Here is a 12,567-nt window from a genome sequence, read left to right as displayed (position 1 = left end):
TTTCTGGGCCTGGAGCTGAAATACAACTAAGGCCTAGATGTTATCTTTAGGGAGGAAGGCTCAGGGGGTCTAAACCGCATGACCAGTGATATGCTGGGGGAGGACAGGTTACCCTGGGGACAAGGTTCTTGTTTTCCCAGTTTCGCCCCTTGCTAGGCATCCGGAGCTTTCTGCCCTGGTGAGCCTCTGTACCTGGTCCATCGTCCTTGCTCTGCTCATGTCTGCCTAATACCGAGGACACAGGTGGAACCAGGAAGGATTCTTTTGCAGTTGACCAGGAGATTAATGATGGTGGCTTAAGCCTGGCGGTGGCAGTGGAGTAAGAAGCGGTGGTATTCAAGACCCTTTGGCCGCTGAGCAAGGGTGACAGGATTGCTAATGTAGGGGTGAAAGATGGGTCCTCAGAGTCATCCAGTGAAGTCATCTGCTCCTTATTCTGCCAGTTCACATGCATCTGCACTTTAAGCCTTCCTTACTTTCACCTGGGATGTTTCTTGTGGCAGTAGAGGTATTTGGCTTCTGGAGCTGTAGCAAGGAGCATTGGGGGCGGGTGAATTGTGTCCTAGGGCCTCATCGCTCCCTTCTAGGTCTTCAGCACTGATGAGGCCTTGGGCGCAGATGAGACTGCAAGAGCATTGCATCTCTGAGAAGGTGGGGTGGGGCGGGTTAGAGGGTTGAATATGGCCCTTAAGAGAGACATTGCCTGCAGCGTACAGAATGGCTGGACACTAGGCTGGACACTTTAGTTTTTTAATCCTTAAAAGTAGCCCAGAGTTCTCAGTCCTGTTATAATAAGGAAACAGGATCCCAAAGTTATGTAGGCAAGGTCTGAAGGTTTGGGAGCTACCAGTGCCCAGGGTAGGAAGGCCCAGAGTTCTGGGGCTGAGCCCTAGGCTTGGGGTGGGGGAAGGTATCTGTGTACTGAGCCTGGGGCCCTCCTCTCCCCACCCTCACCACCGGGGCAATCTTGGCAATCTTGGCTGCGGAGCAGCTGTCTGTAGCCAGCCCCTAGGGGGGTCTTCCCCAGAACCTTGCATTTGAAAAAGGACTTCCTGCCTCCTCCAGGAGCTGGCTGACCCGAGGACTCTCCCTTTGTGGGGAGTGGGGAGCCTTTGAGAATTGATGCCTCCCACCCTCATCCCCAACCAATTGTCCTCCCTTGGCCCCATGGAGGAGGGGTGGAGATGGAAGGAGATATCTTCAGGAATGCAGTTAGGACTGGAAGGAAAGCCTGCATGGGAGGATCCTGTTCTGGAGGCTCTTTGTGCCCTCCTGGACTAGCTCTGGTCAGTGGGGGGTGGGATGTGCCCAGGTACACTGGGAAGTAGGAGGCAGAGTGCTAGGGCCCTGGAGCCCCTGGGACCACTCCTCAACTCCACTATCCCCCCTTTCCTGTCCTGTTCTGTCCCCACCTGGGCATCTTGAGACAAGCTAGGGCTCTTCCATTGCTATGGTTGAATTAGTAAAACAATAGCCATCTTTCTGTGCCTTTGGGGTCCTGGGAGGCAGCAATTGTCAAGCCCATTTTGGAGGAGAGGACCCTGCCCCCCCTTTCCTGGTTGGAGAAACGTGGAGATGGGGGAGCTCCTGAGGGTGGATGCTCCCTCCTCCCTCCAAGCACCAGTAGGAGGAGGGGCCAGCTCTCAGGGCAGAGATCCCAGGGGCTGGGCTGCCATCCACACCCAGGATAGGCTGGCCAGGCTGGTGGCTGGGAGGAAACAAGTGTCAACGAAGGCCAAGGAGAAAATTATTTGCATGGGACTGAAAATTCCCCTGCCTCTTGGGCTTTCCAGCTCAGAGCCTTTGAACCTTTCCCCACCTAAAAATAGAGTCAAGCTATTGTGAGGGTGTTGGTGCCTGGCCCTGCTGGGATGGGCTACACGTGGCCCTGACGGCAGACACCCGCCCTCAAGTCCTGGGCTCCAGGAGAGCTGAGGAAGTCTTCCCCGCCTTGAACTGGGGCCAAGGACAAGCTTTTCCTCCCACAGCAGGCTGGAGAGCAGCCTGTGAGGTTTCCCTCGTCCCCTAAGTGAGGAGGCTGAGCCATAGCCACCATAAATTCCAAGCTATCTCGGGGCAGAAAGGAAACCGTCAATGAAATCCTCCAAATTATTTGGCTCATGAGAAGGCGGAGATGAAAGCGAGGATTTGGCGGCACAGAGCGTTTGCACTAAATCTCGCTGGGCTGTTCCCTTCTCTTTCTGTGAATGGTGGGGACAGGAGGGCCTTTCTAGTCTGCTGGGCCTAGGGGCCCAGGACTTTGGACCCCCTGATGAGAGGGGATCCAGGAGCCCCATCTGCTCTGTCACCCAGACTAAGAAGCCTGTGGGGTGGTTGTCAGGCTGATCACAGAGTCTGCTCCCAGTCTGGCCCAAGTTCCCAGCCAAAATGTTTGCAAATTGATGTGTTGGTGCAGGAGCCCCCTCCCAGGTGATACATGGTTCACTTCCTCTGCTTATCTGTGAATGTCGACAGTGGTGGGGTGGGGTGTTTTGAGGACCAGGAGTACCACTAGCCCATAGTGAAGCCAACAGCTGTAGAAAGGCCTGGGGTTGGGTTTAGGTGAGAACTGAGGGGCTGCCCCTGGGATGACCTGCCGGGACCCGCCCTTCTCAGTGCACCATGAGGGTGCAAATCAAGGGTTGCCCTCTACACAGAGTGAGGTACCCCAGGGCTGAAAAAGTGCTGGGACCAAGAGTCAGGACCTTGGACAGAGCCAAGGCCTTGAGGCCCAGCTTCTCATCCACCCTTAACCAGTGGGTGGCCTTCCTCCCCCAGAATGAAGGGGTGAGGGGAGCGCAGGCCTTAGTCCTGGGGTGGGCCTGGTCCCAAGGGCACAGGTTGCTGCCTGCACTGTCCCGACAAAGCTGACGTCTGTCACTTGGGGCTTAAGTCAACCAGACCAGGCCTGAAGGAGAAGAGGGATTAGCCTGGCCTGGGGAGGTGGTGTTAGTGTATACATTGTGCTCAGGCCTTGGTTTTCTGGCTCGCCTGTCTTGCCAAACGGCATCATCATTATTGGTGCTTAACACTTTGTGGGTCATATCTCTTTGAATCTGATGGAGAACACAGACCACCCCAATCCTACCTCGCTCCCTGGAATTGTGACTTAAATGGTCTGGAGTAGGGCCTCAGGTACCTGTACTTTTTAAAAGCTTTTCCCCCTGGAAGCCAAGGTTAAAAACTACTACCATAGACCTTTCTCCTAAATGTGCTAAGTAAGACAGGAGTTTCTGGCTTGGGCCTCCCCGGAAGATCCTGAGGTTGCATGGGGGAGGGGAGGTTTTCTAGCCTGAATCAGTGACCTAAGAAAAGGCAGAGAGTGTGGGTGGGGCGGTCACCCAGCTCACCCCCACCCTGCAGGGTGGCTAGGGGACTAACAGGTTTCTGCCAAGCCCTCCGCCTGGCAGGGCAGTTCAAGAAGAGATCTGGAGGCTGCTGTTTCGGGCTGTGTCTTCCTCTGGCTGGGGCAGAGAGGCAGGTGGGAGGGCAGGCCACATGGTGGGGGTTTCCCCCAGGCGGGCTGTCTTGAAGTAGAAAGCTGTTTTTAGGAAGTCGGAGTCCCCAGAACTCAACCAGTGGGCTGGGACATGGATCTTCAGGACCCAAGAGCTACTGGTACTGATTAAACTCAGCAAGCACTCAAGAGCGCCTAACAGACCCCACCTGGTGCTAGAGGGACAAAAGATGCAGACTCTTTCCCCAGGGAGCTTGTCCTCTGGCTGTCAGCAGGATGCAGGTGCTACACAGGAAAGTGTCCGTTATGAGAGGTGCAGCCAGCTTTGCCACTGAGGAACTCTGTGACCCTGGGCAAGTGACTGTTTCTCTCTGAGCCTCACAGTCATCATCTGTAGAGCCCTACCCTGCACCCTGCCATAGAGTTTCTGTTCTGTAGATGTGATTGTCCTTTCCCGAGGCCTATGGAGCCTGGGAGTGGGGGTGATCCCAGAGTGAGTATAGGTGACACTGGCCTCCCTGGGACAGAAGCCTGGATGGTCCCAAACAGGATGGGTGGAATTCGGGATCCAACTATCAGCTCCTTTGTAGGCCCTGGTGACAAACTAGTATATCTCTAAATGATGGAATGGGGCCTGTTTGCAGGTTCCGCAGGGGACCTTCACCAATACTCAGCCTCTTGTCCCTGGGGACAGGGCCTAGGAGAAAGAGGTGAACCTTATGGACAGTTTCAGCCACAATTAGGGTGTCCCCAGGACCCCTTGTCGGTGAAAATTCAGCGAGTAAAGAGTGAGAAGGCAGCTCATTGGTTGGACACATTGCTTTTAAAAATGTGACCCTTTTACCTTGGGTGAGGGTAGGGGTGGCCAGATTGTGTTGGGGTGCAAAACCACAGGATCAATAAGATGCCTTCCTAGAGGAGCAGAGGTAGTATCCAGATGTTTGACGTAACCTATTTTATATTCAAACAGTGATGGCATATTGTAGTAATATGCAAAATACCCACAAACTCGAGAGGTAAAACAGAATCCTAAAAAAGGCTTTGCGCCTGCCTCTGTGGTTTCCAGCCCTGTTTCTAGCCAGCAGCTCCTCTGCTACCCTGGAGCAGGCGGTGAGTGAGAGGAGAGCCCTTCCGCTGGGCTAAGCGCCTGCTTGCTGAGCCTCCCTCTGCCTTCCTCTGGGTCTCGTATAGTCGGAAACAGTGCTGCTCCCCGCCAGCTGGAAAGGCCTCCTGGCCTCTGGGACTTGTCTTGCAAAAGAAATGTGTGTAATAAATTCTCTTTAAGAGCAGGAAGTGCTGTTATCCTTGTGAAAGAGAAAGAAATGTTGAGAGAGAGAGTATATGTCTGTGTCTGTGTTTTAAGTGTGTAACCAAATGTGGTAGCTTGAATGGGACTGGGTAGAGAGTGGCTTTTCCCCAGAGCCTTTCTCTGGTGTTTTATGCCTAATTTTAAGTATCTAACTTTGCTCTTGTATGCAATATTCTTTATCAGGATCCAGCCCAAGAAAGAGATTTTTTTTATTATTATTATTGATTAGAGAGAGAGAGGAAGTGGGAGAGAGTAAAACATCAACTTGTTCTGCTTACTTTTTAAAAAATATGTTTTTACTGATTTTAGAGAGAGCAGAAGGGAGAGGGAGAGAGAAAAACATCAATGTGAGAAACACCAATTGGCTGCCTCCTGCATGCCCCCTACTGGGGATGGAGCCGAAAACCCGGACATGTCTCCTCACTGGAATCGAACCAGTGACCTGGCCTGTTGGTGCATGAGACGACTCTCAACCACTGAGCAACACCAGCCGGGGCTGTTGTTCCACTTTTTATGCATTCATTGGTTGCTTCTTGTATGTGCCCAGACCGGGGATCAATCCCACAACCTTGCCGTATCGGGGTGATGCTCCAACCATCTGAGCTACCTGGCCAGAACGAAAAGAGATTTTTTAAAAGAGGAAATACAAGACTGGTTTGCAGGTAGTATTGCAGCAGTTAAAGGCCAGTGCAGGCCTCAAACAAACGATTTAACCTTTCTGAGTCTCAGTCTGCACATATGTAGGGTGGGGGTGATACAAATTAGGTGAGATTATATATGCAAGGCATTTAGCATAGCACCTGCTATGTCACAACAGGACAGTTACTTTTCACTACTAAAGTTTCTAACGAGATGAAGTGCTCAGAAAAAATTGATTAAAATGAGGTATCTGGTAGAAATTTCACTTGGCTCTTTCTGAACAGACTCTCAAACATTCTTAGGAGGGCTGGGGGAAGGGTGCCACTCCCCCTCTGCATTGGGACTCCTCATGTGGACCGAGGTCAAGGAAAGGCAGTCCTGGCCAGAGCCGTTTTCATTGGCTTTGAGACAGTGACCAAGACCCATTACTAAAGTCTACTGAAGTCTCTTTTGGACCAGCCCCCTGCTAGGCAGGACGGGAAGTTTCAGAGTTTAGTCATACTTCAGACAAATCCTGAGGCTCATTCATTCAGTCACTCACTTGTTCCACAAACATTTCTTGAGCACCTGCTGTGTGCCAGGCACTGTGCCATAAATAGGCGTAATGATAAACAGGATACACATGTAGTCTCTGCCTCTCTCTACTTGATTATTAGAGGAGATGTACAATAAACAAATCATTACACAAATAATCATGTTTTGTAATTGTGATAAGTGCTGGAGCCTTTCCTTAAGTAACTAAACTTCCTCTTGGTGCCTCTTGGTCTGAAATATACTATGATGCAGTAATTCACCCTCGAGAAAAGGAAGTGCAGAGTCCAAGGTCCAGGGATGAAATATTCAAATAACATCTCCAAGTCTTGTGATCATATATGAGAACTCATTGGATGACAAAGTGAAGCGCCCGTTGTCATAGTTTTTGCTTATGGAGATCACGTCAGACTCCACTGATACTTTTGGGCAGAGCCTGTTTTTGGTTCTCCCTGGAGAAATGGGTGCAGAAAGCTAGATAGACTTTGATGGTTGTGAAGGGCAAGGTCTTGAACTGTCCCTACTTCTAGACAGGGCAGGGTCTTCAGCTCCCTCCAGAGTTTGCGTTGGCACCTCAGGCACTCAGATTGGTTATTAAATTAAAGTTTTAGACCTTTAAACATTTTTCAGACTGTTTGAAGAAGCTACAATTAACATCTAAGCAGCTCAGCAGAACTTGGTTGCTAGGCAGCAGACCTTTAACAACAATTTGTCAATTTCCGCCAAAAGAGAGAAAAATAGTAAACATTCACATTCTTAGGAAATTGCTTGTTTTCCAGCTTCTAACTTTCTTGCCACAGTTTATCGGTGTCCATTTTATTCTTTATTTAGTTTTCATAAATAATTCAGAGGCAGTTTAGGAGAATAATTGAGCCTTTTTTCAAGCCTAACCTCTGGCAACTCAAAACATAAAGATATTTGGGTTACAGCAGAGTTACCGTATTTGTGGGCAGGTTTTATAGGAATGTACAGGGGCTCCTCTGAAAGGTAGGGTGCCCAGCTGTAGCCTTGGGCAGCAACCCAGCAAGGTGGAGGCAGATCCGTGGAAGGCATTCGAGCCCTTCAGCCTTTGTTAGCACCTAGCATGTGCGGAGGCCCGTGTGCACTGCTGGGCTGCAGGCTGCTGCCCGGCCAGACCTCACGGAGATCACCTTCTCATGGGGACACATGGCGAGAAACCAGACGAGTCCTGTATTGAGGCAGTGGGAGTTCAGAGGAAGCCCAGAACCCAGCCCGGGATTGGGGAAGGCTTGCCAGAGCAGATGTGGGCTGAACTGAGACCTTAAGGGTGAAGCAGGCCAGCCCCACCTTGGCCAGGGAGAAGTGTCTCAGCAGGTCCTCCAGTGTGCCAAGGGAGAAAGTGCTCTGGGTACTGCATCCTTGCAGGCACAGGCCTCATATGTCTTGCAGCTCAGCTTTTGAGGGCAGTTACAACTTGCAGAAGCTTCCATCTGATTTGCATATTCGAGCTTGATTTGGTCTTGGGTTAACTCTGGGGAATTGACAGTGAGCCCTGTGGCCTAAAGGGCCAGAGGGCCTATTGGGGAGTGTGGATGGTGTCAGAGTGGTCTTGGCCTGGGTCCCTTTGCCACTCCCAACATGTGGGACCTTGTATAAGTTATTTCGCTAAACTGAGTCCAGGTTTCTCAGCTGTAAAATAGGAATGATGGTAGCTCTTACCCAGAGTTGGTATAGGGTCTAATAATAAATTAACTCAAGAACAGCCCTTACACTGGTACTGGGCACACAGTGCTCTTTAAGTGTTGGCTGGCACCATTATAACAATGCTGCCTTACTGTGCTTCCATGAGTCCTCTGCCCAAACGGGTCACTGGTGTCCAGTCTGCCACCTGCCTGCTCCCTGAGTGAACCAGGACGACACAGAACTCTCTTGAGACCAGACTCCTCTCTCTCCTGAATCTGCCTGGCTGAGTTGAGCCCAGGACCCCTTCCTGCTCTGAATTCTCAGTGCCAAGCCTGTTCCTAGGTCAGGGTCACTTCTCCCTCTCTGGTGTGGCTGGACACTCTGACCTCTCCAACTGCAGCTTGGGCAGCACCCTGGTCCTTAGGTTTGGAACCCTGCAGACCAAAAGTGGTGTGTTGCTTTGTTCAGGTTCATGGGGATTTCAACTTTGGGTATATCCATGAGGTGTCTCACCCTGTTAATGGGGTTCAAAAAGCACTGCTGGGGGGCTCAGATTTATCAGATAATTCCTCAGAAAAGCCCTTTCATTCACTTGCTCAGTCACCTACTATGTGCCAGTCACCGTGACTGAGAGTGCCTCAGAGAACGGGTGTGGTGTGGCAGGGCAGACAACGTGAAACAGGCAACATGAGTACACCAGTTAGTCTTCAGAATTGAAAATAATGGGGAGTGAGGCAAGATAATGGGATGGAAAGTGGTTCTGTTGTGCAGTTGGCACTCCCTAAGTTGGGTGATCAGGGAAGGAACCCTGGAAGAGGTGGCATTTAAGCTGTAGCACAGGATGAGGGAACAGCAAGAGTTTTCAAACTCACCTGTGCCTCTTTGGAGAGGCACACGGTGACACTGGGCTCTTGAAGGGTTGATACCTGGGACAGGAAGATGGACTGTCCAGGTGGGCAGCTTCCCATGGCATCAGAGCAGCAGGACTTTGACTGTCAAGCCCCTTGGTGTGCGTAGGCCGTGGGAGAACTTTGAGGCAGTGATGAATCCACTGTGGGTTCAGTTTACCCGCCAGGTCTTATACTGGGGCCTGGAGAGAAGTAACCCAGCCCCAGACCTGCTGGGCTTGGCTGAGGCCACAGCTAGCAAGGGGCCCCACAAAAGCACTATTTGCCTGAGTTTGTGTTCTTGTATCAGCGGGCGTACTGCTTGCTAATGAGATATGCAAATTATCAGGGCTGTAAAATCTTCACCACATTCCATCTTCTGTTTAATTAGCATTTAATTGTAATCTCATTTTAATTTTTTCACACTGGCACCCTAATTAAATGTTAGGGTATTCATCTTAACAATTAAATTATATTGGCAAATAGAGTCTTCAAAAAACTTGACCTTTTTCAAGCCAGGGCCCTCTCTAGCTAGATGTGAATGTTAATTAGATTTCTGCAAGATGCTGTCCCGAACCCCCTTGGCACACCCATTTCAGTTTCTTTCTTGCTGTTCTGGCCCTAGATTCGAGTGAGACCCGCACACCCAGTGAGTTGGGCCCCCATCAGGCAGAGGTTACCATGAATGAGTTTGTCATGAGCCTCTGGAAGGCCAGCAGAGGCTGCCTTCTCTAGGGAGTGGTGGGTTTGAAGTTTGGTCTGAAGCCTGGAGCTCTCCTTGAAGTGGTTTCTCTTGTCTCGTTGAGGCGATCACTTTTTTAACTTGTGATTCTCATGTGATGATCACTGGGAAAGTTGGTACCTAAGCAAGTCACAGTCTGGAGCTGCCACCAGGTCCTGCAGCAGCCCTTCCTGGGAGGCCACAGTGAGGTTAGGCAACCAGGGCACAAGAGTCACTGCCAGTCCCCCTGGGGCTTGGAGATCGTATTGGGGTGATGAGGGGGGCAACAGACAGAAGGTTGGGATTAACAGTTTCCTGAGTGACCAGAAGAAAACCAAAGCATGAGGGTGCGTCCCTGGCTCTAAGGGAACTTGGGTGGGCTTGACTGAGAAGGAATCCAACCCATGCTCCTCTTACTCCCTCATGCACAGAGGATGGAATGTGGAGCCCCTGCCGAGCAGGGGACCTGGTGTCCTCGCTCAGAGCGACCTTGGAGACCCTGATCTGTGGGAAATATTTCTCTGGGGCTGCCCTCACCCCGCCTCCCCTCAGCTGTTTGCACAAGGTCCTAGTATTTCGTTTGCCTGGGACTGGTGCCCTGCACTCTACAGCTCCACTGTGCCTGTAGCACTATGTTTGCTACTACACACATAATTTTAAGCATTCGAAAGAGATTCCCTGAACAGTCACTTAATGGCGGTATTGCATTCACAGAGGCCTTTTTTGGGCCTTTCCCAGCCTTTCCTCTTCCCTCTGAGGTCCACTCCCATCCATCACTCTGTCTTTTCCTAGGTCAGAACACATGTGAATTCAGTTCAACACGTTTATTGAGTATCTGCTGTGTGCAAAGCACTGCTGGGTTCGGAGATGTGTTATTGTACTTAGTGCATTTGTGTTGGCTTCGGACTTGAAGTGAGTGGGCAGAAAGCCCACTTGAGTTGCATTTGCCTTTTCCTCCCCTGGCCTGTGGAGCAGACCACCCGGAGGCAGTCTGAAGCCATTCTCTCCACCCTTGTTCCCCACAGGTTTTCCGGACAGACTTGATCACAGCGATGAAGATCCCAGACTCATACCAGCTCAGCCCGGATGACTACTACATCCTGGCGGATCCATGGCGACAAGAATGGGAGAAAGGTGTGCAGGTGCCCGCCGGGGCAGAGGCCATTCCAGAGCCCGTGGTGAGGTGAGCTGGGCAGCCCAGGCTAGGGGCCCAGACAGGGGAGGAAGAGAGGCGAGGGCACCCCGCATGGGACCTACTAGTCCTGGGATGCCTCTCTAGCTTAGCTTTATTTTGCCTTAGATCCTTTTGGCCCATAAACCATTGAAATATTCCAGAAATATTAGCAGTTTACCTTTGAGACTAAGCCCTTGGGCTTGGGCTCAGCTATGGAGCCAGACAGCCTAGGTTCAGATGGCCACTCACAATCAGTATGACATTAGGTCAGAAATGCAGTCTCCCTGGGCCTCAGTTTCTTTGTCTGTGAAATAGGAATGATAACAATAATACCTACCTCCTATGGTGGTGGAGTTGATGTAGGGAAATGATGCATGACAGGCACTTGGCACAGGGCCTGGCACACAAGTATTCAGTAAAATCTGGCCATGGGTTAGCTTGATGTCTATCCAAACTGGGTCCCACAAGCACATCTTAATCAGGGAAATCTGCAGACTTTTAACAAGTCCTTAAGATAGGGATAAGCCATGCTCTTGACTTCTTAAACCTTTTTAAGGAGCTGTTAGTGGGAAGGAGTCGTGTGCACACAGCAGATGCTCAGGAAGCAGCTGTTGGGATCAGCCTCCTAGGAGGCGCCCTGCCAGGTCTGGGTCAGGGCTGAGTCCTCTCTGGGCTTCATAGCCTGCTGGGCTTGTGGGTCAGAGAGACCCCTGGTGCTTTTGTCAGGAGGTGGCCTCGTGGCCATGCACCTTGCCTCCAGCAACAGAGTTCAGCCAAGTGCTTCTTTCTGCACCCTGGGAAACCCTCCAAGTCATGTCTTGGGGCAGAGGGGCCTGCTGTCCTGGCCTCCCCCACCCACCAGCCGGCCAGGGCTGGGCAGCTTGTTATTGGCAGCCCACTCCTGGCCTTAGCAGCCCCATAGCTCTCACTTAAGCCCATTTGACCAGGCCTGGGATGAAGATCTCAGCCATCACCTCCTGTGACATTGGCACTCTTGCTTCCTGGCAGCCACACCCATGACTGGCTCGTAGACACCCAATGCCCTCTTGCTGCCAGGCCTGTGCTGGCCATGGGAGTACAAAGAAAAGCAGGCTAATCTCTGCTCGGGTGCTCAGGCAGGATTGGGTCCTGGGCAGGGCTCATCCTCCTGTGGCTCCTAAGGGCCGAGTGCCTACCAGCGCTTGTCTGGGCCCTTTGAGAATCAGGGCGCTCCAGATTCTCTGGGAGAGAGCACACATGAGACTTGGAGAAAGAATTTATTCTCCACATCCCCTGCCCAGGGCCAAAAATGTGGGTCAAGCTGCTAGCCAGTTTCACACCCTCGCCTCTGCAGACAGAAGAACTGTTATTGCCCTTTTGAGCCTGTTTCTCCTGTCAAATGGGGCTAAGAGCAGTACCTGCCTGGTGGTGTGGTGGTGAATGAAAAACATGGGCCCAGGGCCCAGGGTAATGAGGGGGAGGGTGGGCCACCAGCTGGGTAGAGAGAGGTGAGTCCTGATTAGATGTGGCCCAGCAATCTGTCCCCTCTCCTTGATGTCAGTGTCAGGTGGTTCCGGAAGCATCCACTGGCCTGGGTAATTAATTGCAGATGCTTCCACACCAGTAGCTTGGCTTCAGTCTTCTTTATCTGTTGACATCAAGAGGAGAGCACGTGTTCAGACAGCTCTGGCTCTGCTAGGTGCATTCCCCACATACGCACACTGCTGTAAGCTGACAGGAGCCAGGCAGCCTGTCCTGTCCATGCTCTTTGAAGAGAATAGACTGCAGGCAGGGAGGGGTGAGCTCTCGGAGAGATCTCCATGCCCCTCTGCCCCTGTCTCCCTCCCACCCAGTCCCTCCACCTTCCTCAGTGCTTCTTACTTGCCCAGCCGTTGTCTGGAAGCCTCATGGCAGCCACTATAGTCAGAATTTTTACAGGAACCATCTTTCTGTGAACTTGCTGTGCTGAGCCTCTTATGTTGATCTTCTCATTTAATTATCATATTAGCCCTATAAAGTACATATACTGTCCCCATTTTATAGATGAGGAAGTTGGGAAATTCTGGGGAATTCCCTGCATGACTGTCAGGGTTTAGTGGGCGGGGCCAGGAAATCACAGGCCATGGGAACAAGCCCTGGGTTACCCCTGTGAGGCCCAGAGAGAGCCTGTGCCCTGATCACCCTGCATGTCAGCTCTGACTGCCCTCCCTGGCTGCAAGCTGGTCC

At 51.5% G+C, this 12,567-nt stretch overlaps 1 protein-coding gene across 1 annotated transcript in view; it reads left to right on the top strand.

Moving 5' to 3' along the window:
• The window catches only part of JADE2 (jade family PHD finger 2), a 47,127-nt gene that overhangs the window by 12,339 nt on the left and 22,221 nt on the right, over positions 1-12,567 (top strand). Inside the window, exon 4 of the mRNA XM_016197549.2 lies at positions 10,214-10,371. Within this exon, the coding sequence (XP_016053035.1) occupies positions 10,214-10,371 (158 nt within the window). The remainder of the gene's footprint in view (positions 1-10,213; positions 10,372-12,567) is intronic.

This window comes from Miniopterus natalensis, chromosome 4, assembly GCF_054644295.1.
Source record: "Miniopterus natalensis isolate mMinNat1 chromosome 4, mMinNat1.hap1, whole genome shotgun sequence".
In the NCBI taxonomy this organism is placed as follows: domain Eukaryota; kingdom Metazoa; phylum Chordata; class Mammalia; order Chiroptera; family Miniopteridae; genus Miniopterus; species Miniopterus natalensis.
This window is presented reverse-complemented; position numbering and strand designations above follow the sequence as displayed.